This window comes from Xiphophorus hellerii, chromosome 20, assembly GCF_003331165.1.
Source record: "Xiphophorus hellerii strain 12219 chromosome 20, Xiphophorus_hellerii-4.1, whole genome shotgun sequence".
NCBI classification, from domain to species: Eukaryota; Metazoa; Chordata; class Actinopteri; order Cyprinodontiformes; family Poeciliidae; genus Xiphophorus; species Xiphophorus hellerii.
In genome coordinates this window covers 5954566-5982419 of record NC_045691.1, presented here as the reverse complement: position 1 = coordinate 5982419, position 27854 = coordinate 5954566, and the positions used below count along the sequence as shown (strand labels likewise).

At 35.6% G+C, this 27854-nt stretch overlaps 1 protein-coding gene across 1 annotated transcript; it reads left to right on the top strand.

The window, feature by feature from the left end:
• Nucleotides 1-547: 547 nt before the first annotated feature.
• On the top strand, nt 548-24840 carry ngfb (nerve growth factor b (beta polypeptide)). The gene is made up of 3 exons (XM_032548341.1): nt 548-754; nt 16624-16774; nt 21844-24840. The coding sequence occupies exon 3, from the start codon at nt 21855-21857 to the stop codon at nt 22437-22439; it is 585 nt and encodes a 194-aa protein (XP_032404232.1). The 5' UTR covers nt 548-754; nt 16624-16774; nt 21844-21854; the 3' UTR covers nt 22440-24840.
• The last annotated feature ends 3014 nt before the right edge of the window (nt 24841-27854 follow it).

Sequence of the window (27854 nt, the reverse complement as noted above, 5' to 3'; positions counted from 1 at the left end):
GGTCTACTGATCAGTAGTCAATAGTTAGCTAAAATATATAGGCATTATCATCAGTAGTTAACCTTTGGATGTAATAAATTTATGTTTATATCTTTATGTACCTTATGTTTATGGTACATTCAGATATGTACCATAATTTATAATTTCTACAAATGGCACTTCAAAGGCTACATGTTCAACATATTTTGATATATATATCAAATATATTAATATATTTTGATGATTGTAATACATTTTTAATACTGCAACAAAGAAGTAGGAAAATACACATTAAAACTTTTTCAATTGTAATATACTTTCAAACTGGCTTGACAGCACAAGGGAAATAAATCCTAAAGCAATAATTGTTACTTTTGGATCAATTATTTTTGCATTACTAGTCATTAATAAAGGACAAAATCTTCAATGGGATTCCCTGCGGAATATGATAAATGATTTTCTTAACTGCTTTGTGCTCCGTTTTTGATGAGTGTTTATTCAAATGTATCCCTCCACCCATATATATATTCAAGTAACGTTTCAGACAGGGGGCACTAGGACCTGAGCTTGGTGCAGCCACAGAGATCTTGCAGCCTGTAAGAAGTTTCTCACTTTCTTTCTGAACAATTTTCAAACAAGTGCAAGGCTCAGATAGGAGTGCTTGGATTAAAACAGTTGTTCTGCTCTTGGAGTTCTGTGGAAGTGGACATACAAACTGGGATATATTTCAGGAAGCTTCAGGGATTCTACATCTATGGGAGAAGATACTTTAAAGGTAGGTGGATTAAACTTTCATTTACAATGCATGAATTTGCCTTTACATTGTAAAAATAAGCAACCAAAAAGCTCATTATTAAGTAAGCAAACCATTTTATGTTTTAAGTTTATATACACATACAATTTTGTTATAATTTTAGTTTTACTTCTTATTGTAAATTAATGAAAATCACCTGTCATCTCCCCTCATCCCCCAAGAAACATACTAGGCTTCACTGCATCGTGTTACAATAGAAGCGATCAGACTTGCTCTCACTTCAAGGTAATGTCTGAATGCATTCCTGCAGATTGGTGTGTTTGAATGTCATCTGAGGTTGTAAACAAGTAGCTAGCTGTAGGGCACTTATCTGAAATAATATACACCCACAAACCTACTGCACATTTTTGCATAATTCACATAAAAGTCAGCTATTAGGCTCAAGATGACTTCATCTGGTGCTCTTGGAAATTTTAACAGACCTTTAACTATACATATGGAAGCCTTTATTGTTGCTGAGAAAATCACTTAAAGTTCTGTATGCTTACCAGGGTGACATTGCCAAAAGTATTTGGCTTACAGCAAATGGGTCAGCTTCATGAAAGAGGTAACTCAGATATGCATAACATGATTGCGAACTGGCATTAAAAGGAGAACGCTTAACAGAAAGAAAGGCTTCTCTGCACACAGACAATAGAAGCAGTAGTCGGTTTACAGCAACAAAGAGGGACAAATCAGAGGGGGGTGGGCTGCAGGTAGCAAGTTGCCCATAGAGCTGAGCTTGGCTGATATGCAAACATACAAATGCACAACTTGGATTTTGATATGCAGTTCCTTAGTTATGGTTAATAATCTTGGATTATATTTTCCAAATAGATTCAACAGATTAAAAACACTTTGATGCTTTGCGGTAAGGAGCAAAGTGTTTTTCCTTGCTTATAGCATCTGTGAAGTATCAGAGACTTTTTTTTCACAATCTGACAAGAAATGTTGTGGTGAAACTTTTACTGGACAAGCTACAATACTGGATACCACATGGCTCCTTGTCTCAGATTTTTGTAAATTACTTTGTATTGTCGGGCTTTAAGTCGTGGAAAAGAATAACTGTGCAGACATCAAAGCTTAGTTCAGAAAACCACAAGATGCTCTTACAAAACTTCACTGGCAAATATTGGTAGGACGCCTGGAGAGTAACTTAATATCCGCAACGCTATCTCAAGTATGCTGAGTATGTGATATGTTTTGTTCTTAGCATGCATTTCACTACATGTTTGATTTATGGACCATGGCTCACCTAAAGCCACATGTGTTTGCACATATAAATGTACCATTTGTCTCACAGTGAAGACTGAAAAGTGCAGTCACAGTAATTAAGCCTGAACCGCAATGTCAAAAATGCTTATAAGGTGGTGGGACCTTGTTGATGGGTCTTGTCCTCATCTAGCATTCTGAGATGTTTGAGAAAACTTTACTGAGATACTCCAGAAACTTCCGTATTTTGCTCCATGTAGCACTTTGATACAAAAAGAGAAATACCAATCCATAAAATCTAATCATTCTAAATATTAGACATCAAGAAAACCTGAATAACTTGATCTCATTAATCTCATTGATCTCATTAATTATTTCTCCCTATACTGCTGCACAACATAAAAATCTACATCCAGAATGCTTTTCTGAGAACCATCTGTAGTTCCTATCAGTGAAGTTTTACACGAGTGAAAGAACAGGCAAGTGAGATTAACATTCTTTTGACAGGTTATACAAATGTCTAAAACAGAGTGAGAGTGCAACACTATTACAATTGTACCAGTGGTTTCTAACATTCAAAACACAGTATCTTAATATCACGTCCTGTTTGGGTTAGATCTTATCTGACTGATCAATCCTACTGTGTCAACATTTTAGACATTGAATATGCACTCCTCTATCTTTTGGAGTCCCACAAAGCTCAACTTTAGGGCTCTTCTTTTTTTTTTTTACTTTTACCTCTTCCCCTCGGCTCCATACAAAGGAGCAATCTAATAAATCTGAACTAAAGTGCGTGGTGATTTGTATCTACAAGGCGAAGTCCAGCGAAGTTGTGGTATTTTCCACAAAATCACTTTCCTTTTATTTGCTGATGATTATCAGATTCAAAGCAAGCAAGTCCCATCAACAAAGTCCCACCACTTTAAAGCAGAAGGATAGCTTTTTAATGAAAGCCTTTTTGGACTCCTTGTATGATATTAAAGTTTGTTTAGTCCCAAATTTCCTGAATTTAAATGAAAAGAAAATAGAGGTTTGGACCACGTGGGCCCTGTGATTCCACCACTGTTGATTTGGGACCCCTGACAGCTTATTTTAAATCAACTGTCACCGATATGGGTTATAAGTTAGACATTGATCTTAAATTGGAAAGACAAATTGAACCAATTGTAAGATCCTGCTTTTATCACCTATAACGGCTGGCAAAAGTTTAATTATTTCTGTTGGACAGAAAGGACTGTAACTAAGGAGGTAACTATGTTACCTCCAGTTGTTATAAAACTGCTGTGTACATCAAACATGACTTAAAAGAAATTTAACTTCCCAATTTAATGCTTTGAAATTAGGACTTTGTCTCTTTAAGAAGCTCCAGCTCTTTCCAACACATTACATTCAACACACCATCACAACATCGCTTCTACATTAGGCTGTTTACACCCATTCTTACCAGCATTGGACTGAGAAGTAGTTTTCTAACAAGCTCAGAAAATGTGCAGTTCCATGAAGCATTGCTGATTGCTGCTGCTGATAGTCTGGAGGAGTTGAGTGGGGGTCAGACAGAGGAGGGGTGATCTGTGATGCAGAAGCTTGGCTTGAAGACTGTAGCTCCAAGGAGGAACTGCATGGAAAAGATGGCGCTCAGTGGGAGTTTAGGCACCCCCAAATGGTTGCCGTGGAAAATTAAAGGATTTCTCAAGCATGCATAAAAGATTGAGGGCAACACTCCATGCATATTTTTGATGGGGGAATAACATAACGTAACATAAAGTTCAAAAGAGTGAATTTTACTTAAAACTGCCCCTTTAACTAGATGTATTGTGTTTAATCTTTGATTGTGCCTATGCCTTATTTACATATATGATTGTTCTTTTTTGTATTTTTATTTTCTTAGGTGCAGCACTTTGTTTCAGCTATCGCTGTTTTAAAGTGCTAAATAAATAAAGTTGGTATTGTATGGTATTCAGATACTGGTTGTGCAGGCCATTGAAGCTTACTACTTAATTACAAAATGCAAGTTATAAAGCTTACTTCAATGTTTGTTTATTTGTTCTGTGCTCCACGGTGCATCATTAATCGACTTGCACCAAAACATTTTAACGAGAGCCCTCAAATATTTGGAACCAACATTTATGCAGTAGTGAACTGCTACGGCCTGCACTACCCTACATTCCAAAGCTTCTTATGCATGATGTCTGGCATGAAAAGTTTGTAATTGTTCTGCAAGGCATTCTGACTTCTCTGGATTTCCACATCCTGAGTTCACAGTAGAGTGAGTTCGATCCAGAGTGAGACAAATTTATTTTCATTTGTAATTTATGGTCAATAGAATAAAATCGGGATTGTTTTCATTGGATTTTTGGTTGTGCAGTAATTTTTTTAAAGTATAATAGAAAATCAGTTAAAACAATCTCAATGACTTATTCCTGTCCAAATAGATGCACCGTCCTGAATGAGTTTTGATATGTTTATTTTACAAGGGTAATTATTTGAAGATTAAATTAAAGAATTTGTTCAAAATCAATAACTGCTACCACTTATAAATACAGGAAAATAGGGAAATAGTAGAACTTAAAACAGGACAAGCATCTGCTTAATAAAATTTTTTACTGTTTTAAAATAAATATATTTTTTATTATTATTTAGCAGATATTATAGAAAATATTTATTAGATAACCCTCTTCTTCTAATGTCTCAGACGAACTGACAGTAATTACACACCATTACGGAGGACTCTGTCCCTCCTACCTTCACAGTCATCAAGCTTGATAATCCGTCTTTCATGTATAATCATAGCAGCATCTGATTTTCCACAAAAACATGTCTGATCATCACTTTCTGCCTCAGGCCCACTTCAAAGACCTGGCTGCCCACTTAAAAACACAAAAAGAGCTAAAGGCTACTATTAAACCCTGCAGACAGTTATCCCCCCTAATGAGTCAGAGATACTCTCTACTTGCATTAGAAGGGCATTAATAGAGACCACCACATTTAGGAAAGGTGAATCTCCGAGCATTGAAACAGGCCTGTGCCTGAGCAGTATTGTCTCTTTCAAGCGAAGCACCTCTGGAGGCTGATGTATTTTAGCATTCTATGGTGAAAATTACTAGAAGACCACACACATTCACATTGTGTAAGTTTGTAAACTCTGACTCAGTCTTATCCTGAAAATCACCCAAGTTCAAATTCAACCATCCATGCGTAACTTCTGCTTGTTAAGATATGTTCACTATTTACATATTTGTGTACTTTGTTGCGTCTTTGCAGTTTAAGTAACCGGTTTTGGAACATTTTGTACCTTTTATTTAAAATAATTCAGTCCAAAAGTAAAATCACTGATCGACATTGAAAACGTACTGTAGTTTTTCGATTTCAATTATTTAACAGGCATTTTTCAGAGTTTTAAGTTTAAAAGTTTGTTGAGCTGTCGAGTGCAGACTAGTGAGGAAAATTTCTCTGGCGTGAAATTGTAAAACCATGAGCACCCCGAACCGATCGCATTCCCACACATGTAAACAAAAATACACACTGCCTCTTTTATGGTGTTACAGTGTTTAGTTTGCCTAACAGCAGAAGAGAAATTATTTAGAAAAAGAGAAAACCATAATATGGGGATTCAGACAGTTGTAGTGCTGAAATAAGAGCTTCAGTAAGACGTTAGATTTTAAGGAAAAGAAGTTTAAAAAAAATAATTTCTTATGGAGTTTATAACAAAAGACTAAAGCATTTTCAAAAGGCTGACATTAGTATTCAAGATGTTATGTACCGCATATTTTTATTCATTTACTGAAAACCATAAAAATGACCCAGTAAACATATTAGAAAAATAATATTAAAAGCACTCAAGCATTCTATATTTTGATAATTTAAATAATTTTACTTGATTTTGAATCCTAGTTTTGATGTCTTCCTCTGTTCTAAAAAAAGAAAAGCACGTGCAGCAGGTTTAGGAGGATTATGGCTTCTATTTCTCTCTCAGCTGCAGAAATAGTTGACTTTGCTGCTCCAACAGCAGTGCTGATTCCAGAAATCAGTCAGATGGGCAAGGTCTAGTCTCATACTGCATTTATGAAATCCAAAAGGTTCCCCACTTTGGATATAAAGGGAATAGAAGTTCTAAAGAAAGCCTACCAAACATTCAAGGTGAACTTTAAAAATAGGTATTCTGACTAACAAACTGAAATATAAGAAAGTAGATTTAATGCAACCAGATCTCAATAGGTTGATCATTTGATGAAGTTTGTCAGAAAATCATGCCTCCTTGATTCTAAGGGTCACAATAACTTCAAATTCAACTCTAGCAGCCTGCTCTGGGGAGGAGGCATCACCAGAGGTCAACCAACCTTCAGAAAAAAACTTAGTAGCTTCTTTGAAAAACTACTAAATACTCTTTAGGCTCCAAAATCACTGTGGCCAAAATAATTGTCTCCTGACCAGAAAAATACATCGTTGATAATAGCTTTTAATTTTGATTGTTTATTGTGTCAAAGATTAATTTTGAACTCTCATTTATTCAAATGAATGAATAGTTTCAAAGCCTTCTAAAATCTTAAAGAAGCTAATTGTTCATTTAAGATAAACATGACATCTACTGATAGGTATTCAGACAAAACTTTTTGAACCTCACATTTTAAAGAGCCCAAAACACCTGTGATGTTTGCTTTGACACATAGAGAAAAGCTGGGAGAATCCATGGACGGCTAGCTTTGCTTTTTATCCTGCAGCCTTATTCATGCTAATGTTTACTTTTCTAGTGATGTTATATACTGCACACTATTTCTGCACCACATAAGTTTCCCCTCCTAGTTTATGTCCTTCACGTAATTTACCCAGAAATAAGATCTTCCTAATCCATCAAATCTGTCCCTATTTTTTTTGCCTTGTGTAAGCACATTTGGAATTATTGACTTTAATAAACAAACTGTGAAAGCCTGGCTTGCCACGACATTTGACAATGCTTGCAATAGGTCAGAGCTAAATAAAGAAGAAGAGACAAGAACGACCTGCATAAACAGTTATAGACGAGCCTGATGACACATCCCCCTAAACCAGTTGCTCACTGAACTGCACAACAGTGGACTATGTTCAGTTTTTAACCACTTTCTTTTGAAGTATGTAAATAATAAATAAATAAATCTAAGTAGTGTAGGCTGTGGTACTTAAGTTTGAAAAAAGGTTTTAAAAAATGTTGAACTTAAAAGTCTCTTTGTGTAGCGTTGTAATTTCTAAAACAATGAATACCTGGCGCACCAAAAACAAAAAATGTTTCAAAATTTCAAAGTACGTTGAGACAAGCTCAAAGTATCAGCCACTTCCAGCTGAGATTTCAGTGCACATAACTTGTCTGACAAAGTGTACTAACTGGATTATTCTAAGATTGTGTGTTTAGCTGTAAAAACACACAACTAAAAATGAAATGCTGAGTTACTCTGTGAAGATTTACATGAAAAGAAACACCAGGAGCTCACATACTGAAGCCGAACTGAAGTAGAAATCTTAGCTGTGTTTTCACCATCGCAAAGCTACATTAATCATCTGAAAAGTGTAAAAACATTGCAAATTTTGCTGACAATCTAATCTGCTTTGGCACAAAGGAGGGGGAATAATCATACAGACAAAAAATAAATAAATCCAGGAACGCAAACTGCTAACATTATAGCATATAACTACACTTCCAAGATAAAATCTCCAGGAATATAGCTTCAGATATATTTTATGTGAACCTGTAAAAAATCATTGGACAACATCCCTTTTTTGATGTTTAGGAAAATAAGAAAAATGAAAGCGAAAACTGGGTGGCCTCTTTGGCAGGGATTTTAAATATGGGAGGATGCCCAAGTAAAGTCTGGAAACCCATAAAACTAACAATCAACACAATCAACAGCTTTAGACAAATAGCAGCACTGGAAAAAAGTGGAAAAATACTTTGATAGAAACACACTGAACTCATTGTTTTCTTTAAAAGTCTTCAATGGGAAAAATGTGTCTTGCAATCTGTTTTAAGGATCTGATTTTTGTTATGACAGACTTGACATTGGCCAAGTGAGGACACAAGAGGATGTCAAGGTCTGGCCAATCCATCTCTTTAAGGAGCAGAGAAATAAAAGCAACATCTGATGTGTAAATAAACCGTTTTTATTTCCTCCAAAAAGCACATTGACTGGTTATCTTGGCTAAAGCAACAAAGTAGGATCCACTGTCTCTGCTATCTGTAGAAAAAATTGAGACATCTTCAGTTCCCACAAACTGCTTTTTCATATGAGATAAAGTTAATTGACAAAGAAACTTTGTAATGACGCAATTCATCCCAGAAAACCAACATCTGCCAAAGTCTGAGCATAAAACAAATGTCCATTTTTGAACATGAGCCACCAGATGATGAAATAGAACATTTCTTTACCCTGACTCATTTCTGTTAGAATATGTTTCAACTATTTTGAAGTGTTTGAATGGAGACTGTGCATTGTTGTTGTTTGGCTGGATTGTGTTTAGTGACTGTAGTCATCTGTGCTTTTTTCAATGTAGTGAAAGACAACAACATCATGAGTAATGCCATTTTCCATTCCATTCTCACAAGGATTACTTCTGTTGTTGTCACCGATTACATTACACATATTTAATTCAGAAAACTATGACATGTTAAGGCAGTTATTGATGCCTTTTTTGTCATCATTTCAGCTCGGCTTTGATATGAAAGTTTTTCTGCACGTGTTTGCAGACGTTAGCTCTACTAGATCATCTCAGATATAAAAAAGACTTGTGGTCTGTGTCAAAAGCTATTGTGCAAACCATTTAGGTTGTAAATACTACATGGTGATATGGCTATTTTATAAGAATGTGTCTTAACACATGGACATGTTCAATAAACTATTACTATCCAAATGGCCAAATCAGAGTTTAAAGTATCTATTGCGACACAAAAAGTGCTGGAAGGAAAAGTTAGCGCTACGCTTCAGTGAGTGTTGATTTTGCTGATGATGTCTGATGTATTCTGTAGCAAGACTCAATTTTGTCTCAGTTTGGACCAGAAGACGACTTTGGATTTTTGTGTCCAAGAGACTTTCACACATCTGCCTTAAATCACAGCTGACTGCCAGCAGAGGCTGTGTTACTCAAGCCAAGTTTGTGTTTGAAATGGTTTCCTGCATTGCTTCTTGATAATAGTATAGCAGAACATTGCCATTCCTCGATGCAACAGGACAGCAGTTAGGATAAAATGGAAATTACAAGCTTGGATTGCAAGCTATTATCTTTACTTACATGTTTTCTTTGACAAGTTGCCCCAAAGAAAAATATGACATTTCCCTTCCCTATAAACTGTAGACAAGCCACAACAGGTTTGCAGATGTAGAAAGCCTCACTATGTGACCAACATGAGGAAAACACTTTAAACAGTTCACCAAAAAAAGTTGTCCAATGCTTAAATAATTCCATTTTGCTATATCTAAGTGAAGGTTTGGTTATTAAAATGTAACAAATGGTTTAGCCTGGTTTCATCCAAAGCTAAAAAGGCAGCAGTCTGTTGTGATGAATATTTTAAGTGCACATACTGCCTTACAATTTTTGTACCCATTGATCTTTTCTGCATTTTGTACTGTTGCAACCACAAACGTCATATTTTGTATGTAGTTAAGCAATAGTAAGTATTGCGTAATTGTAAAGTGAATGAAAAATGTAATTAAATTAAAAAGATGAACGGGCTTTCAATTTGATTTTCACAAGAAAAAATCTTTTTCAAAATGTGGCTTGCATTTTTTATTTAGCCACCCAGAATGTTGTTCTGCCCACCATGTGAAAAAAGAAATAGTATCTCACAGCTTAAATAAATAAATAAACAGGTTGATCAAAGACAGCATCAATGAGAAAAACAACCAAGAAGCCAGAGGGAGCTCCAGAGGAGATCTACAGCTTTGTTGAGAAAATCCTTTGACAAAATAACTAGGAGTAGTGAACTTCAGAAATGTGGCCTTTATGTGACAGACACATGAAGGAAGCTATTGTTGAAAGAAAGCCATAAAAGTTCAGCTGCTGCTTATACCAAAGCCTGGATGGTTTCCAAAGCAAACATGTAGAAGAATGTGCTCTGGACAGGTGAGACTAAAATAAACTTTAACTTCATGCAATTCTAGAAGAAAACTTGTCAAAGACTGATACAAACTTGAGAGTGGGCTGGGAGTTCATCTTCCAACAGTACAATCTAAAGTGAGATGTGCAATGAAATGGTTTGGATCCAAACATTGAAGTGTTAAAATGGTCAAGTCAAAATGTCAAACTCAAATCTAATACAACCCAGAAAATATCTAAATTAAATTTCATATGTCTTTTCTCTCTCGTATGACTAAGTTTGAGCTGTTTTGTAAGGAAGAATGGACAAACATTCCTACATCTAGATATGCACAGCTGGTAGAGACACGCTCAAAATACTGTAAAAGCAGAAAGTAAAGAAGAACTCATTGAGGCTCAAATTATGGACTACTTTTTATTAGCATGTCCAATAAAATCCAAATTAAATATGTAGTACCTGTAATGGAACAAAATGGGTATGTTTCAGGGATGTGAATACTTTTTCAAGACAATTTATGGTGATGATAGACACACCTTTTAAATTATTTTCCAACCAAACTTAATAGGTTCTATCTGTGTCTAGTCTTTGGCCTGGCATCAATTGCTGTTTGTGTGTTAGTGAATCAGTGTGGTGGGTTCTTTGTCAAAAAGACTCCAAATTAAATACACTGTAGGCAACATGACACGAGATCTGAAAGTAAGAACAACCATTTCTCCACTGGGAGCATCAGTGGAGGCCAAACTATTCTTCCATCATCATATCTGGAAAATCATTGGGACTTCCTTTTCTTTTACATTAATTACGTCCAGACTCATCATATGTTCAACTGTGCCTTTGACTTTTTTAATGTGGCTTGAACCTGTACAGTTAGACACTGAAGCATTTGCCTCTGGATGGAATTCACTGTCCAGTCAACACATCAACAAAATTATGCCCTGTTTACTTTAGTCTGTCAACACACGCGATGTTTAGATCCTGCCACTGCTGCATCTTCCTGTCCATGAATGTGCATCCATAGAAACAACAAAGTAAAGATGCAGAAACTGTTAATTAGGAATTCCATCCTTCAATTATGACGTGATTGTTTCAAAAAGAGGACATACAATACAGGGAACATAATATTTAACTTTAGAGACAGTCCTCTATTGTTTTTTAGACTGTATTTTTGGCAAGTAGGAATATAGTAACAGGGATCCAGTTTTGTTCCAAAATAACATTTAAAATTGTGTATATTTGTTATGAAACAAGCAAACCTCAGTGAAATGGCTTCTGCTGTTTAGACTGCACCCTAAACAAAAAGCAACAGAGGAAAACTGTCATTTTAGCCAATGTTTAAAAAGAAAACAGAAACAGGCTAAGTTTATTTTGGAATGTTTTACTCCTTGCTATTTGAATTTTTAAATGACTCCATATGGTTAAACGCCATCATTTACATTTTGTCCATGTAGGTCAATTATATGCCTTTACAAAACACTTCAAAAATAGCACATATCAATATTTATTTCAAAAATGTTGAACGTATTGTGTCTGTCTTTTTCATTAAAGCAGAACAACTTATATATATGAATTAAAGTAAGGCAGATGTGTGTTGATTGTCAAAAAATCTGAAAACATCAGTAAGAAAATCATTGTACATTACCACTGTTCTTATAAATATTAGGACCATAATTATTAACAATATATCCCAACGTCTTGACAAAAGGCTGGACTGGAAATGAGACAGTAAAGTTGCACATGAGGGACAGCGAGAGGCCGATCTTCTATAGGTTTTGTGGAGAGGGCAATTTATTCTGCCGTCATATGTCGGAGTAGCAGCATTAGCATTATGCACAGCTGAAGAAGCTGAAAAGGTTGATTCTGTTCTGGAGACTGCCCTGGAGCTGTTTGCACAACAAAAGGGAGACTTCATAAAATTAAGGACATAACGGACAACTCTGAATATACTCTTCATGAGACTGTAACAGAAAAACAGATTGTCTTTAGTCAGGAGGTTCTTCATCACCACTGGAATACAGACTGCAACAGAAAATCATTCCTACAACCACAGCCAGCAGCATGTACAATGACTCTATGACTATACCTGGATAGTTTGAGTTACAAAAGCACATTCTAAACATCCATTTTCTATACTTATTCCTATTCAGGGTAATGGGTAGGATGGAGTTTTTCTTAGCAGCAGGTTTCCTATTCATGCATTGAGGTGAGGAAACAGAAGTGCCCAGAGGAAATGCATGAATGCACAGAGTGAGAACGCCAACTTCACCTTAGACCCAGGTGAGAAGTGAACTCAGGACGTTTATTCAGTGAGTTAACAGTGCCTTAATCCAAGAGTGGCTTTTACAAATCCAGTTACTGCAAGGAAAGTATTAGCTGGACATTTCCATACAATGAAGTTATATTAATTTTAACAATTTTTCATGCACAACACATAAGGCACAATCAATGTTATTCATTTTACTATTTCACCATTGCTTGTTTCAGATTTGATGCCCAGCAGCATCCTTCATGGCTTGATGACTGTGAGAGACAAATGCTGACTCAAGCAGTTACGGTTCAATTTAGTGTATTTTAGCTCTTAATCTCCCTGATCTTCATCATATTATCTTTCACCAGAGTTCTCAAAGGAAAAGTCAGGCTGACTAAAACAGCTTCAAAGTTTTCAAAACTCAACAGTGTCAGTAAATCAGCTCAATTCTGGTTGCTTCTAGTAATGCCATTAACCTTAATAAACATGGATTTACTGTCCATGTGTGCATTAATATTAAGCTTAGTTCAATTTCAATGAACCTGAAACTGAAATTTTAACTTCTTAGTCATGAGTTTTGGACTGTGGTGGAAACTGGAGTACCCTGAAAGAGCCTACACATGGCTTGAAATAAATAAAAAAATTAATGCTTCGTTTGACTACTTTCCATCATCAGGAACAATATGTGCTTGAAAGCATCCAAATTCAGTAGATGCATTATCTCCTCAAAGCTTGGTTCCTTAAGTTAAGACAAAGGGAGCTTCATTCATCCCGGTTATCAGTTGTAGACAAATGACCACGGTAATGTAATGACCTGCATGTCATTTAAAGCTTTAAAGGATAGATAAAGTCACATGCACCTTCCTTCCCTTTTGAATAACAGCCAGTCATGGTGGATCATGTTACGACAGCCAGTCTGTGACTATTAACCCATGAATGAATTGAGATGAATTGTTCCTGGACTTGATTGTATGCCAAACCAGGCTGTTTGTCAATCAACTCGGCCAAGGCTCATTAAACCAACTCCATTAGAGCTAATGTACAGTAGGTCAGTGGTTATGGGTTGCTTGTCCATTCAGGAGTAACAGACCACATAACTGATGGGCATGTTTATTTAGTTTATTTGCACTGTAAAGTGAATACAAAGCAGTTATTATCCAAGAACCAAGAAAATACGAGAAACATAAAATCATAAAATCCAACTACTTCTATGTAGTGTAACCTTCACATGAAGTGAAATTAAAAGCAAACAAACACCACCAACTTGGTCCCTAAACCAGCAGGTAAAGACAAAGTAAGTAGAACAATCAGTTAGTTTTATCATTAATTAACTTGCAAAATAACATTTAATTTAAGAATTGTGCTAATCAGACTAAATATCATAAAGAAGTTGTTTTTGTTTAATATTTTAGCATTTTTCCATTTACAAAAACAACTGATACCACTGTGTCTCTTAACAAAGCGGAAATGCTTTTGTTTCTTTTCAGATCTATACCCTCACCATCATGGTTTAAATATATAAACCATGGATTACTGTTTATCTGGGTTTGCTGGTTTGTGTAGCTATTCAATTGTCATAATCAGAGTGTCAAACACTTCTTTGACTTTGCAAGAGCTCAGCTTGTGTAATCTGTCTTGCAGAATACACAAACACAGCACTTGAGTTAAGTTTTTATTTTTGGCTTGTTTCTTTGTTTTTCTTTCCTTAACTCACTTTGTTTGCTGTTGTGTTTCTTGTAGCTGACAGCAGTTGTCTCAACATCAAGGCATGGTATTCGTTTTAAATTTACCTTAATGTTACTGGGGTCAGGTCTGTTACCTATTACTTGTACGCATTAATTAAATGTATGCACATCTTAACCTAAACATCTCAAGGGCCACTTAAAAAGCTTCAGTATGTTTCAGGCGAACAGAGCTGTCCGAAAACGTATCTCAGGCAAGTACATCATGACATACATTGCTGCTGAGGGAATTAGCAGAACAGTGATTTTACCCTTATATGTATGGCATTTGTTAATACAGCCACTGAACATTTGTAGTCAAACATAAAAAGACTGAAAAGGGATGAACCAAAGTTGCATTTTAATGTTCACCCATTTAAATCTTATCACATACAGAGACCACCTTTGTTTAATTATAAAACACTTCCTGCGCTGATGTGGATTCTGTACAGTAGCACACCACAGTCATTTAGAGTAACAACCCATTCACTTCTGTTTACATGTGGCTCACATTCCTTTCATTTAGCAAGTGTACCACTTGATTCATAAGCCATTCCCAGAAGCAATGATTTGAAAAAACAGCTACTTCTTCAGACAGTTTTTATGAATTGTGTCATAGATGTTATCATCTCTTGGGATGAGCTTTTGCTGATTTATGGTGGATAGTTCAAAACAACAACACTGGCATGTATCTTTCCTTTTAATGTGATTGGAAAATAGTGCTGTATTTATCACCTCACTGCACATATTGCTCTGTAGTATGCTCACATTTTTCTTTTTTTTTCAAATATCTTTTTATTGATTATCAGCAATATATTGAAAAATGATATTGCACATTTTTAACTTCATAATTTTGAAATTTAATTCCCATAGAATCAGTTAATCCTTGAGATTAAAAGAAATAGATAAATATGGTTTGGCAATGGTGTGGTACTAACACTGTTAGTACCACATTCTTGATCACAGTACACATGCACATTTCAGAATGGGGCTGCATCAACAGCAACGCATGTATTTCAAACAGGCCAGGATAATATTTTCCATGTAATCATCTTAGTTTTTTCACAGGCATTTTCAGGCACCTCACTATTCAGTTCAATTATGATTCAGAAAGCTATGATGTAAAAAATCTATTTTTGGCAGAACATGGTGTCTTGGCCTGTACCATAAGATCTGAAATAAAAAGCTTTTAAAGTTTTGGACATTCAGAACTAACAGACCCAAAGTCACAAGTAAATAATGAGTTCAAGATCTCTCCATTCATCAGTAACTAACAGTAAATCTTTCTGAAAGATCTGACTGTACTCTGCTGCATTCTTTTACAGCGTATTTATATTTGCACCGTTGTGACTCAGTTGCTATTACCATTTCTAGTACACAACAAAGTAACTGCCCCACACCAGTGAATTTAGGGTGAAACAGAATTTCATGGTAATGGTGTTCCATATGGTACATGTTACAGCTGTCCTACACTCTCCTAGTGACCCAATGACGTTAGTTTGGTTCCACTGAACAAAGATGGATCTTTGTCTCAGTGAAATATCTTTGAGATGAGAATTTATATCCAGAAAATGCTACATGGCCCAAAAGCCATCAACCACTGACAGATGGAAATCCTTAGCAGTAAAAGACGTTTTAGAATTTGCTTGGTCTTGTTCAAGTACCGAGGAAATTTTGAAATATGTGTCTGCCGGATGTTGGCAGGTATATAAGCTGCTTTTCTTCTACCTGGAGGTGGAACACTAACATAGTTCTTCATACTTGTTGTGTTTTAAATGAGCATAGCTTACTTTTACATAATCTGAATGTTGTGGCCCTTGTATAATTCAACTTTCTTTCAATACGGCATTACTTTGGCCTGTTTTTAGAATAAACTCTCCACTTGGCACACCAATTTGTTTTTCCAACTTTTAATTTCTTAAAGGTAGATTATCAATTAACATTCAGATAATGGGATTTTGACATTGTTAATCAATTCAGAATGGTTCCTGTCTGCAACTTGATGTATCAAATATATTCTATCCCTCATCCCCAGGACATTTTTTTACCACATGTCTATCTGCAATCTAAATGTAACAGATGGTGTATTATGATTATGTATTTCTTATTTCTAATGGTGTATGAAAAAATTTATCATGACACTATTAATAAGGAAATTAAATCTAAAGCAAAACTTATGTAAAACTCTTCAGATGTAAGAGAACTTCACAAGACATCCATCCCCCTTTGAATCATCAGTTGTGTGTATTTAAACACACAAACTGAACACAAATTTCTCTTAACTCTTAACTCACAAAGCTTTAAAATGTTAATGTTTTATATATGTCATTGAGAAAACATGAGTTTTGAAGTCCAGACAAACTTTCAGAACTCATATTTCTAGCAATACCAACACAAATTTAAGGTTAACAGTGAACTAAGCAACATGCTTTTGATCTACAAAGTCTGCGTCATGCAGGTCAGCTTCATTATTTCGGTATGTTCAGCATGTGATGAGCTGGTGAGGGGAACAAATCATATGAACTTCCTCTTCCCGTACTGGTCTTGCAAAGAATGTGTTTACAGTGGGTTTTATGAGGCGACTGAGGCACTTTCTCCACTTGTCTCTCAACAGGACTGAAGAGCTGAGACATAGGAGGGCAGAGGTGTGCTGCATGGGGGCCAAAGCCAGGCCTTATGGCAGGAGGCGCCCAGATCTCGCTGAGCTATAATTACATCCTGTAGGAGCCTCTGAGGTGAAACAGTTCACACGGAGACACTGAAAGGTAAGGCATGGAAAGTTGCCAATATGTTTGTGCACAGATATGATTCTATAAATAGCATGTTTTGCTATTTATGTCATTTTAAGCTTAATATGTAGGATTTTTGTAATTTGACATTTTTAACTGTATACTACATTCTGACTGTATTTCATCAAATGATGAAAGTTGTATAATTTCATTAAATTATAGAAATATGCATTTGAACTCTGAACTAAGTGTGAAAACTATTATTCTTATGCTGTTTAGGAAATGCGTACATCATTAATAACAAAAGATAATTTACTTCACATTGTCAGGCTGGTTTTGTAAAAGCATATTTTTCCTAAAATATGAGCTAATCTGAAGGAGTTATTAACAAACAGAGTCTTCTGCTTTGCTCTTAAGGCTGAACTTCTTATACTAGTTTAAATTTAAGAGCATGTGGAGTTTGGACCAGGCATGTTTTCTTTGTGCCTACAGGGATTTTCTCAGAGTGCTCCGTCTTCCTCTGGGCCTCCAAAGAGTTGCAGGTTAATAAGTGATTATAAATCTTAACCATATGAATGAGTTTACATGGTTGTTCGTCTTTGTCTTGGTTGTTTAAAGAGCTGACAGCATGTCCAGGGTGCTACCCCTGTTAGTGACCCACACAGTGTCCCACTCTATCTGGAATAGAGTACAGTATAAGTAATAAAGCATAGAGCAGACAGTTATGAAAATGAATACATGAATGAATTGAATAATGTTTCAATTAGAAACATTCAAAGCAGAATTTTTGAATTATTTAACGTTAAGCAATTGCTCAAGGTGCCTCGCGATCAAATACTTCACCACAGTTAATAAAATCATTGCCATGTACAGTATGTGCTTGAAAAATTTATAGTTTGAAGTGAAATTAAATTACACAAAGGGATTCATCAGATATGTGCTTCCTTTACCACTAAATATCCATTTTGTCAGTGCCAGATACGTTGTTCGTGCAGCTTAGTCTTTGCTCCAACATGTGGATAGCTTTTTTAAGAATCTAAAAAGGCATAATGTTTTGTTTCTAAAGATATGTCTGACTTCAAATATACTTGCTGCTCACAAAGATGTTTTTGTCAGGAGGTGCTGAAATGGCTGATGTTATGTTTACTAGTATTTGAATGACAAACTGGTTACTTTTAATTGGGGGAGATTATGAACCATTTTTAAACTACTACAATTACATTGGCTACTTGTTCACCAAGTACTTCAGACAGTTTTTACTTTTATACTTTATTTGAAACTTTGGCATTGGGTTCTAATTACTGCAGGACAGGTAAAATCCTCCCTAAAAAGCTGGAGTTGCAGAAAGCTGTGATCTTATACACCTTATTAGTTTTCAATATTCAGCCAAATATGAAGAAGTGTAAAAATATACAGTACATGTGAAAGATAATATAAAGATTTTTCTGTCTACGTTATTTATTGAAGAGTTGCTTAGAATATTATGCCATGGGTTCCTTCAGAAAAATAGTTGTCAGAAAATTGCAAAATGCTTGACAAGCAAATTTGTCTGATAATTCTGGGGGTTTTTTTCAAATTCAGCCACTTTTTCAATTGACATAAAGAATGTAACAATATACGCTTTAGCTTTAATATTTACAAATTTTACCCGTCATCTATAGACGTTCATTGCATTGGGGGGATGCTGCTTATCTCCAGCAGTCATTAGGACACAGAAGACAGACAACCATGCACACACACACCCACACACGCACACGCAATACATGTTATTTTGTTTGTATTTCCTTTTAAGTCCTGTAAAGCACTTTGTATTGCCTTGAACCCACAATGCTTTGCTGTAAGGCGTTAGTGCTACCACCTATGCCAGTGCGGAGCCCTACGGTTCTCATATCAATTTAAATTGCAATACATTTTTTAGAGAAATACAAAGTTAGCATAGTTAAAAGTAATTATGGTAATTATACAAAAGTGAATGCAATGTAATGTAGTTATTTTCTCATGTCAAACTACTGTAGCACAGAGAGGGCTAGAACACAGATCTGAGATCCAGTGAGAGACTGTATAGTTACAGTTAAATATTTCTCACAAGTGGTTGCTAGCATATCATAGCTCACATTATGTACTATTCTACAGGCTATGAATTTTCCTGTTGTGCCAACAGTTTTTATCCACAAACCTTCAACCTGACACCTGAGGCAAATGCAGCATATAATAGGCAGGTTAGCTGACAAAGCCTGGCTGCAGCAGAGGAGTCACAGGTTTTAACAAGCCTACAATGTCTGCTGAACAGCTTTAAATACAGCACACTACTTGTCAATTTATTCAAAACAGAAAGTACAGACGTTCTGTTTTGAAGTGAGTCAAGACATGTTGACGAAAAAGCAGACTGTATCACAACAATTAGTGAAACTGTAATGTGACACCTACTGAATTTTTATTAATCATTAAGTCTTTTATTGTAAGATATGTATATAAAAATAATGAAGAAATTATTTTCTTCATAAATATTATGTTTTATAGTTAACACATTGGTTTTATTATACTTTCCACTGCTTTCTCAGACCACAGAGCCACTGGAACCAAATCATAGCTTTTGTTGCTTGTACATCTTAGCCAAATAAAAGCTCCACATCTGTTTAGCTTTAGTTTATAAAACCTACTTGGGGATTTTGCTGCCATGTTCAAAGCGATAACAACACACAAAAGTGGGAAAATTGTGATAAAACAAATTGGTTAATGATCATGACTGGGTTAATGGTTCATCCACAAAGCACCTCTTGCTCCCTGAGACGATGCTTCACATAAAATTACAGCTTGCAACATAAAATAATTCTCCTCATGCTACCGGAAAAACAAAAAATGTTTTAAACTGTGTGAAATGGACCTGGATTAGAAATGTTTGTCCACTTTGTTGTACAGACATACTTGATGACGATAATTTGATGTCCATTAGGGCAACGTCAGCAATATGTTTCCTATGCTTGTCTTGAACTATTTCTACTGTTTTCCTAGCATTTTCCAACTAATTAAAACCACTGCCAAGAAGAAATATTATTTTATATGTAATGTATGGTCACACATGTCAAAGCTACATCCACATTCATAGCAGGCTGCTTAGGCAGAATGCGGTCAAAAGTATTAAACTGCTCTTTGATATTTCAATATAAAGAAATATTTGATGTATTTCTTTATATAAATCTTATTAAGCCAACTGTCCACAAGATACAAAAGAGAAATTGACTGATCAGGTCATGATTCCCTTCTCTCAATACCTTTGAGTGCATTATAAGTGCTGTAGATGATGACTGCTATAAGACACTGACAAGTGTTAAACTGACGCTTGTCAAAATCTCTCAAACTGGTTATGAATCCTTCCCAACCTTCTTTACTAGGTCTCATCTTACCAGAGCGCTTAGTTTGCCATGTGTGTTTTAACCCCTTGCATAGTTTATTCTGTCTGTTTGGAGTTTTGCCAACATTTTCCATTTCAGATGATGGGTTGAACTTCATGCCTGATATGTCTGCTGTGTTTCTTTGTCCTCATAACACTGTTTTTTTCACTCATACTCTGTAAGAAATCTCTGAGGCCTTCACAGCTGTATTTATTCTGAGAATAAATTGCACACATGTGAACCCCATGTGACTGCCGAAGACAGCTGGCTGCAGCAGATACAGAAATGCACCCTGAGACGACCTTTTGTGACGTCAGCAAATCCATCTTCCTGGTCCCATGTATCACAATTTTTCTTGCCTTGAATTCTTTTATATTTATTTTACATGAAACTGAGACATTAATTGAATATAATTGTCAGTACATTTGATTTGTCTGGTTGTAATTTTTAAAGCTGACCTTTGAAAAATACGAGATCTGACAAAGCTACCATTGATTGTCTTGAAAAATAATATACATTTTGATGTTTTCTCCTTTATTAGTCAGACTCTTAAAGTGATCAAAGCATAGAATAAAACCGCTATCTTCTACCTTGAAAATTAAATGATATTAAAATAGTTGGTTGTGTCGTACATAGTTTACACCAAAAGATTTCAACCTCAAAGATTATATCAGCTCTGCCAGGGGCTTTAAATGGTTGCTTTTGCTCTCTCCGGATTATATTATCACTATTATTGTTAAAATTAAATAATCCATTGCCTCTTGGCGTTAGGGAGGACATTTTTTTCTCTACTTTAGAGTTGAACTACTATCAGTGTATTTCGTCATGAGGTTTTGCCTTGAATGCATGTACAGTAAACTTATTAAAATATTGGATGTGTCAAACTTAAAAACTAGCTTGTCTTATAATAAGGCTATTTTTAAGTTTTGGATCTCAAATAATTTACAGATCCCTTTTTAACCAAACTCCTTCCATTTCAACAAAATCTTACATGTTTGGTTCATTACTGAGCAGATACAAATAAAAAAGAGCACAAAGAAATTATCCTTAAAATTTTATTTTGAACAAAATTTCTATAGTGGCTTTCAAGTGCATTAAATTTGAAATTGTTGACCCATGTGGTTAAAACGTTTGGACTCCTCTGCTTAAGATCGTCTGAAACCTGTTAATCTGGAAATCCCCGAACCAGATCTAAACAAGAGGAGCAAAACATAGTTTCTCTGTTACTTACACATAAAGGTCAAGTTTTATTGTAATAGGTCATTGTAATTATATATTACCTTATTAAATCCACCACTTTGTTCTTTGCTTTTTTTATGTGGTGCTTAAACTTTATTATCATTGTTTTGAAGCATGTCATCTTTTTAATTATCTTCATCTGTGTTGCTTTTACTTTTCTGTGAAGCAGATTGAGTCACCTTTTGTATAAATGGTGCTATTCAGATGGACTTGTCTTGCCTAAGACCAAGCAGTAGATAAACTGGTGAACACACAAAGGTTTTAAATCCATTAGAGTTGGCAAAAAACAAGCACAAAACACAGTTAAAGGGTGACAACTGTTTATGGCTGCTGATGTTTCTGTAAAGTACCTACAAACAACTAAAACAACAGTGTTTTTCACAACAACATACAAGAAGCTGTTTCTTCTTTTATTTGGATGTTTTTTGATTGTGTTGTAACAGTTGTTTTCGCTCTTCTCATTGGTTATCTTAGATCGTGTGCCCATGAGGTCATCCATGCTGGTCCTGTTTCTCATCTTCAGTGCCCAGGCTGTGGCCCCCATCATAGGGGTCTTGTGCAGCGTCACAACAGCACAACAGGACCACCCCACCTCCATCCCCACTGTGGACCCCAAGCTCTTCAATAAGCGCCGCCACCTCTCACCCAGGGTGCTTTTCAGCTCACAGCCCCCCGATGCGGAGCCAGCAGGGGGACAGGGTGTCAGCAGGAGGACTCGAAGGCAGCCTCAGCACCGGGGGGTGTACTCGGTGTGTGAGAGTGTTAGTGTCTGGGTGGGCAACAAAACCAAAGCCACAGACATCTCAGGCAAAGAGGTGACAGTGCTCCCATATGTGAACATAAACAATGTTAAGAAGAAACAGTATTTCTTTGAGACGACGTGTCACAGCCCTCCATCTGGAGGCTCAAGATGTTTAGGAATTGACGCGAGGCACTGGAATTCCCACTGCACCAACTCGCACACTTTCGTCCGAGCGCTCACTTCATCCGAGAACCAGGTGGCTTGGAGGCTCATTCGGATCAACGTGGCGTGTGTGTGCGTGCTCAGCCGCAAATCGTGGCAGCATTGAAGACTCACCCATAGACTGGCACACAGAACACAATATAGACAGACACAATAAAATGCAGACCGGTGTGTTTCTGCATATAACTTATCACCAAGGACTTCTCACCCTCTGCACAAAGTAAATTATTCTTGTATGTGTCAAAATATCAGGACTGCATGTATACACACCAGACCTGGGTCAAAGAGTATCTGCAAGTTTTAGCCATTGAAGTATTAACATGATTGTGAAGGTGTTTTAATCATCTGTTGTTTTTAGAAAAGAGGCCGTTTGGTAAGGTATGTGTGTTCTTTTGCAACTATTAAAGCAATAGACTTTATAGTTGGAAATTAGAAATGTTCTCCTAGTAAAAATCATTACCTGTACTGTTTAAAAGAGCTTGAAGAAAACTTGGTCAATCTGCTACATTTAGGAGAATTTATTGGCAATAAGATGTATTGTATAAATTGATTCCAGCCATTTAAGGTCACATTAAAATTAGAGTTATATTATTGTGTGATGGAATTAGTCAGTAAAGTAGAGTCGTGTGAAAGAAGTTAGTTTCCTCATTACAGATTCCTTATGTTTCTATCTTTTGTTACACTTACATGTTTAGGACCGTCAATCTGGTCCTATGTGAAAACAATATTTCTTCTTATTAAATTATTAATCCCTGGGATTAACAACTTTTTAAATTCAGCTTTTCTCATTCCACCAAGGCTTAATTACTCACTAACCCTCTCAGTAAAGAAATCACTTAAACAGAACCCGTCAGAGGACAGATTGAAAGATTTCCAAAGTCATTTTTGATTTAAAGAAAATTAAAAACAGATGTTCTTGATGATGCCCAAAATTTGGGGGGATTTTTTTTTTTTTGAACTGAAGAGACAAAAGTGGAACTTTTCAGGAAGTATGCATCCGTTTACATTTGGCTGCAAAACTAATACAGCATTTCCACAAAGAAACATGGTGGAGGGAGTGTGATGGTCTAGAACTTCCTTGTTTCTTCAATAACTTGTTGACTAACAAACACCATGAATTCATCTTTTTAGCAGAAAGTCGGCCGTCTGTTGGGACGATAAGCTGAAGTGTCTGCCACTCAATAGCTGTAAAAACAAAACAAAGATTTAGGAGTTGGATAATTTGTTTGATAGTTTTCTACATTTAAATGTGACATAAAAGCATCAAACAGAAGAAAAGATAAAGATTTTTTCACATCATCCCATTTATGCAAGTCATACTGGCTCTTTACCTTGCTTATTTTAAATCCAGAATAGTATGACAGTCTACAAATGGTGGAATAATCAATTGTATTTTTCTTATTCATCAACTTTAAAGATATTTTGATGGTCATGAAAATTGAAGAAAATTTTTTCGGCCTTAAGATAAGAAAACAATATTGGAATCCAACCAGTCTTAAACTAAGCAGTGATGGAGGGTTATAGCATTCAAAGACAATTGACCACAACCCACAAGACAGAACAATTTTATGTCTTTCATAGTGCATGTTTTTTTTTTTCTCTCTACTGAAGGAGCTGAATAATTGTCACGTTTGGAAAGAGAAGTGAACAGTATTCAGTTGGTTGCAGTCTAGCACTTTACCACAAGATATCAATAAGCCAAAGTAAATATAATGCAGTTTGAAAATTACATATATGTAGAATCTCTTGCTAGTTTAAACTATACTTTAAGAGTTTTTTATTCTCCCAATTCCAAAATATCACTTTTATAAAAACAGCCTTAGTTTAACAGAAACTTTAGTCTTTCTTATTGAAACTGAGTATTTACTGCTTATAAAGGAATTATGAGGTACTATTAAATGCACAGACTATCCAGTAGCATTTTCACTGAATTCAGCTTTCTCCTTACTGTACATTTTGTATGATGTAGAGCCTAATCAAACCATAAAACTACAATAAAATTAGCCCCAAACCTGCAGACAGCACGTTTGCCCTGGTTCAACGTGCAATTTAAGGGGCTATTTTTATGACCACGAACAACATTTTATATTGGAAAAAGAATTATGATGTATTAAATTCCAGATTTGGACAAGGAAGCGGGCTTGTGGACCAAACCACAGCTGCACTGTAAGCCACAGCTTCTGAAAACACAGCATTTCAGTTTACAAGTCTATTTGACTGTAGCTTTTACAAAGCAGAGGCTAAAATCTGTGTTGTTAATAGCAGCTGAGTCAGTCACAGTAAAAGGCCCATAAAAGTTTTGGCACAGCAACACAGTCAAATTTCTTGTAATCATTTTTGTCTCACTGTTCGCCATCTTAAAGAAAACCCGTCTAGCTGAGAAAGACTAATAAAACCATTCAGCGGATACAATTTAACCCAGGTCTGTTATAAGCAATATGTTCATTTTTTTAAATAATAAATAATTATGTTTATGTTGTTATTTATTAAACATATACAAACATAAACTGTATGTTTCATGAAGTGGTTCCTGCAACTATGAAGAAACATCACAAAAGACTATATGAGATTTGCAGCTTTCAGTGGAAAAAAAAAAAACAACAGACAAATCTATATGTTTTTGACAGATCATGAACTTTATTTATTGCTTTGGCTGGTCTTTATGTTGATTCTTCTCACCATCATTCTACAATTGATATGAAACAACAGGTTTAAGAAATATCCATTAAAAAAGTAAGACGGCAAATGATCCATGAGGCCTACTCACTGATTATGTCATGGCTTAGCATATTCTTTGTTTTGACAGGGACAATTTGTTTTTATCAGCACACAAAAAATTGGACTGCTGGCATTCACTCTGTATTAGTAGGGATATTTTTGGGTTCCCCAGCCCAGTTTTGTATCACAAATTGTGTTCATGAGCCTCATCTTATGAAACTCCAGATAGGGAAACTGAAACTGAAATGAAATGATGAAGCTGGAAAGGAAGTGTTTCACAATAAGACATTTCATTTTTAATAGTTTCAACCTCTCAGATATAAATGCAGTTTTTCAACCAGAGCTCTTGAATCTTGAGGCCTACTATACTTAAAGAGCTGCACCCAAATCAGATGCAACACTTCCCTCTAGTGGACAAAGGCTAGAACTAAACCTTGTCAGAACCTAACCTTACTGAACATGTGGAAAATCGTTCTAGTGTCTATACAATAAACAGTTTGAAATTAAAGTCTGGTGGTAAAATGAAAAATACAGGAGTGGCCATAATCAAGATGTTATATTTACTGAAACAATTCGAGAGGAAATATAATAAAATTTGAGTTGACTGGATTTATTCCTGGGTTCTACATTTATCCCACAAAAACTGGTTATATTAAGTCCATTTTAATTTAATTATTAAAATAAAGCTAGGTGTTAAAGGGGGGATATTATGTAAAATTAACATTTTTGAGCTTTATAGCATGTTAAAATTTTGTCCTCTGTTTATGCCTGTTTGAGAATATTAATTTCTCAAACATGCATTCCTCAATGCATGTTCGAGAAAACCTTAAATCTTCCATTATAGCTGTGAGTCCTTTGGTGTATGTTTCTAAAATGTCTCTGGGAACCAAAAACATTTGCCCATCTTTCTTTTCAAAATAGCTACAAAATAATCAGATTGGATGGAGAGTATCCATAAGCTTACATTTTTAATTTAGTTCAGGCAGTTGATACAGATACACTTTTTAATTGAAAACTGTGGTGAAATTGTAACTAAGATCAGAGTCTTTCTGAAAACATTCAAACAAATTAAAATCCTGCCTAAAATGGAACGCAAAAACTACAAACTACATCTCTTATTAAGTACCTGTTTAGATTTCAGTTTAATTACAATGTGAATAGGATGACAAATATCCATTCACTTAGTAAAGTTTTACAGACGTGATTTACAGATACCTTTTCTATAGCAAATCTAATATAGATTCTCTACTGTTTTGTTTCATTAAAGAAGTGCATTTAATTGATCAATGAAAAGATAAAAAAGAAAATTACAATGATTTGTGGATTTTTAACAAAAGTAAGTAAAATGTATTTTTTAGGGTGTGTGGCAATTTCAATTTGCCAGTTTCAGTAACTGTGGTGAGGAGTTTGGATACCTCTGATCTAAGCTGTTTTATTGTAGCTCTGGCTGTGTGTTTATGATAACTCAGACCATTATGCTGTCACCACTATGTGTCCTTGTGGGGCTAGGGTTAGGATTAGCAGCTGTCATTCATGTATGTTTAACCGCAATTGAGAAATAAAGTTGGCATTTCTGACTTTGTCCACTAGATGGTGACAAAGAAATTTTAAAATCTGCTCTTTTCATAATTTCATCTAATAGAAGGTCTTTCTAATGTATAATGCACTCTGACACATACAAAAGATTCAGCTAATGAGGGATTTGTAATTGATGCTACTCCTGGTGATAGGTCACAGGTTGCCTTTTGACACCTTGACAGTAAATCACCAATTATTTCTGAGAACTGAATTACACCGTGACGCTGATGCAATCTCAAGAGCAGTAATTATTTTACCATGATCATATCTCTGATGCTTGATGCCTCTTGGATCATGATGGTGACTCACAGTTGCACCATATGGCGATCAGATTACACCACAGTGTCCAATTTGCATGTGATGCACAGTAAAGACGGTTGAGGAGGATGGAGAGACGGTGACTGTGTAGGGATAATGGGATTTTCACTCCATTAAACCCACAGGACATAATATCAGCGTGGGTATATTTTCTCAGAGATAATTACATGACAGAATCGGATGGTCAGATGTTACGTTGACAATGAAGCAGTTGAACAATTTTACACATTGAAATCGATAGTCAGCAGTGTCAAATAGAATCGATCTATCTATCTATCTATCTATCTATCTATCTATCTATCTATCTATCTATCTATCTATCTATCTATCTAAATAAATAAATAAATAAATAAATAAATAAATAAATAAATAAATAAATAAAATGAGTAGGCAGTGATCTGATGTGTCCCGTGATTCACCCAAACTGGTCCTCAAACAGTGGGGTCGCTGTTTCCCTCCCACAGCATGGCAGAAAACAAAGGCGGCACAAACATGAGAAACTTGGATGTCAGAGTGGGTGAACCCCAGCTGACCCCCTTCGGCCTGCACAGATGGACAAAGGGCGCTGGTAATGTGCCATATCGGCCTCTAATGCATGGAAATGGTTTGGATTCAGACATAAATTGTTCACAGATCTTCCTTTTTGTTTCTTTTCTTTTTTTTTGCAACTGTAAGCACATATCTAAAAAATATAAATATTGTATATTTTTTTAGATTATGTTTACATTGTGTAAAGATTAAACATAAATAAATAAAATTAAACAAGATTTTTCAAATTAGTCCCTTGGGGAAGGTCATTAGCAACAGAAATCTGTTTTTTGATTGAAATTACCGTAAATAATATTTGCTATAACTTAGACATAAACAACAGGAAATGAATCAAATATTCCTGAGAACCAGCTAATTG

Coding starts and splice junctions, on each gene's coding strand:
- ngfb (XM_032548341.1), top strand. CDS start 21,855: ATGAGGTCATCCATGCTGGTCCTGTTTCTCATCTTCAGTGCCCAGGCT.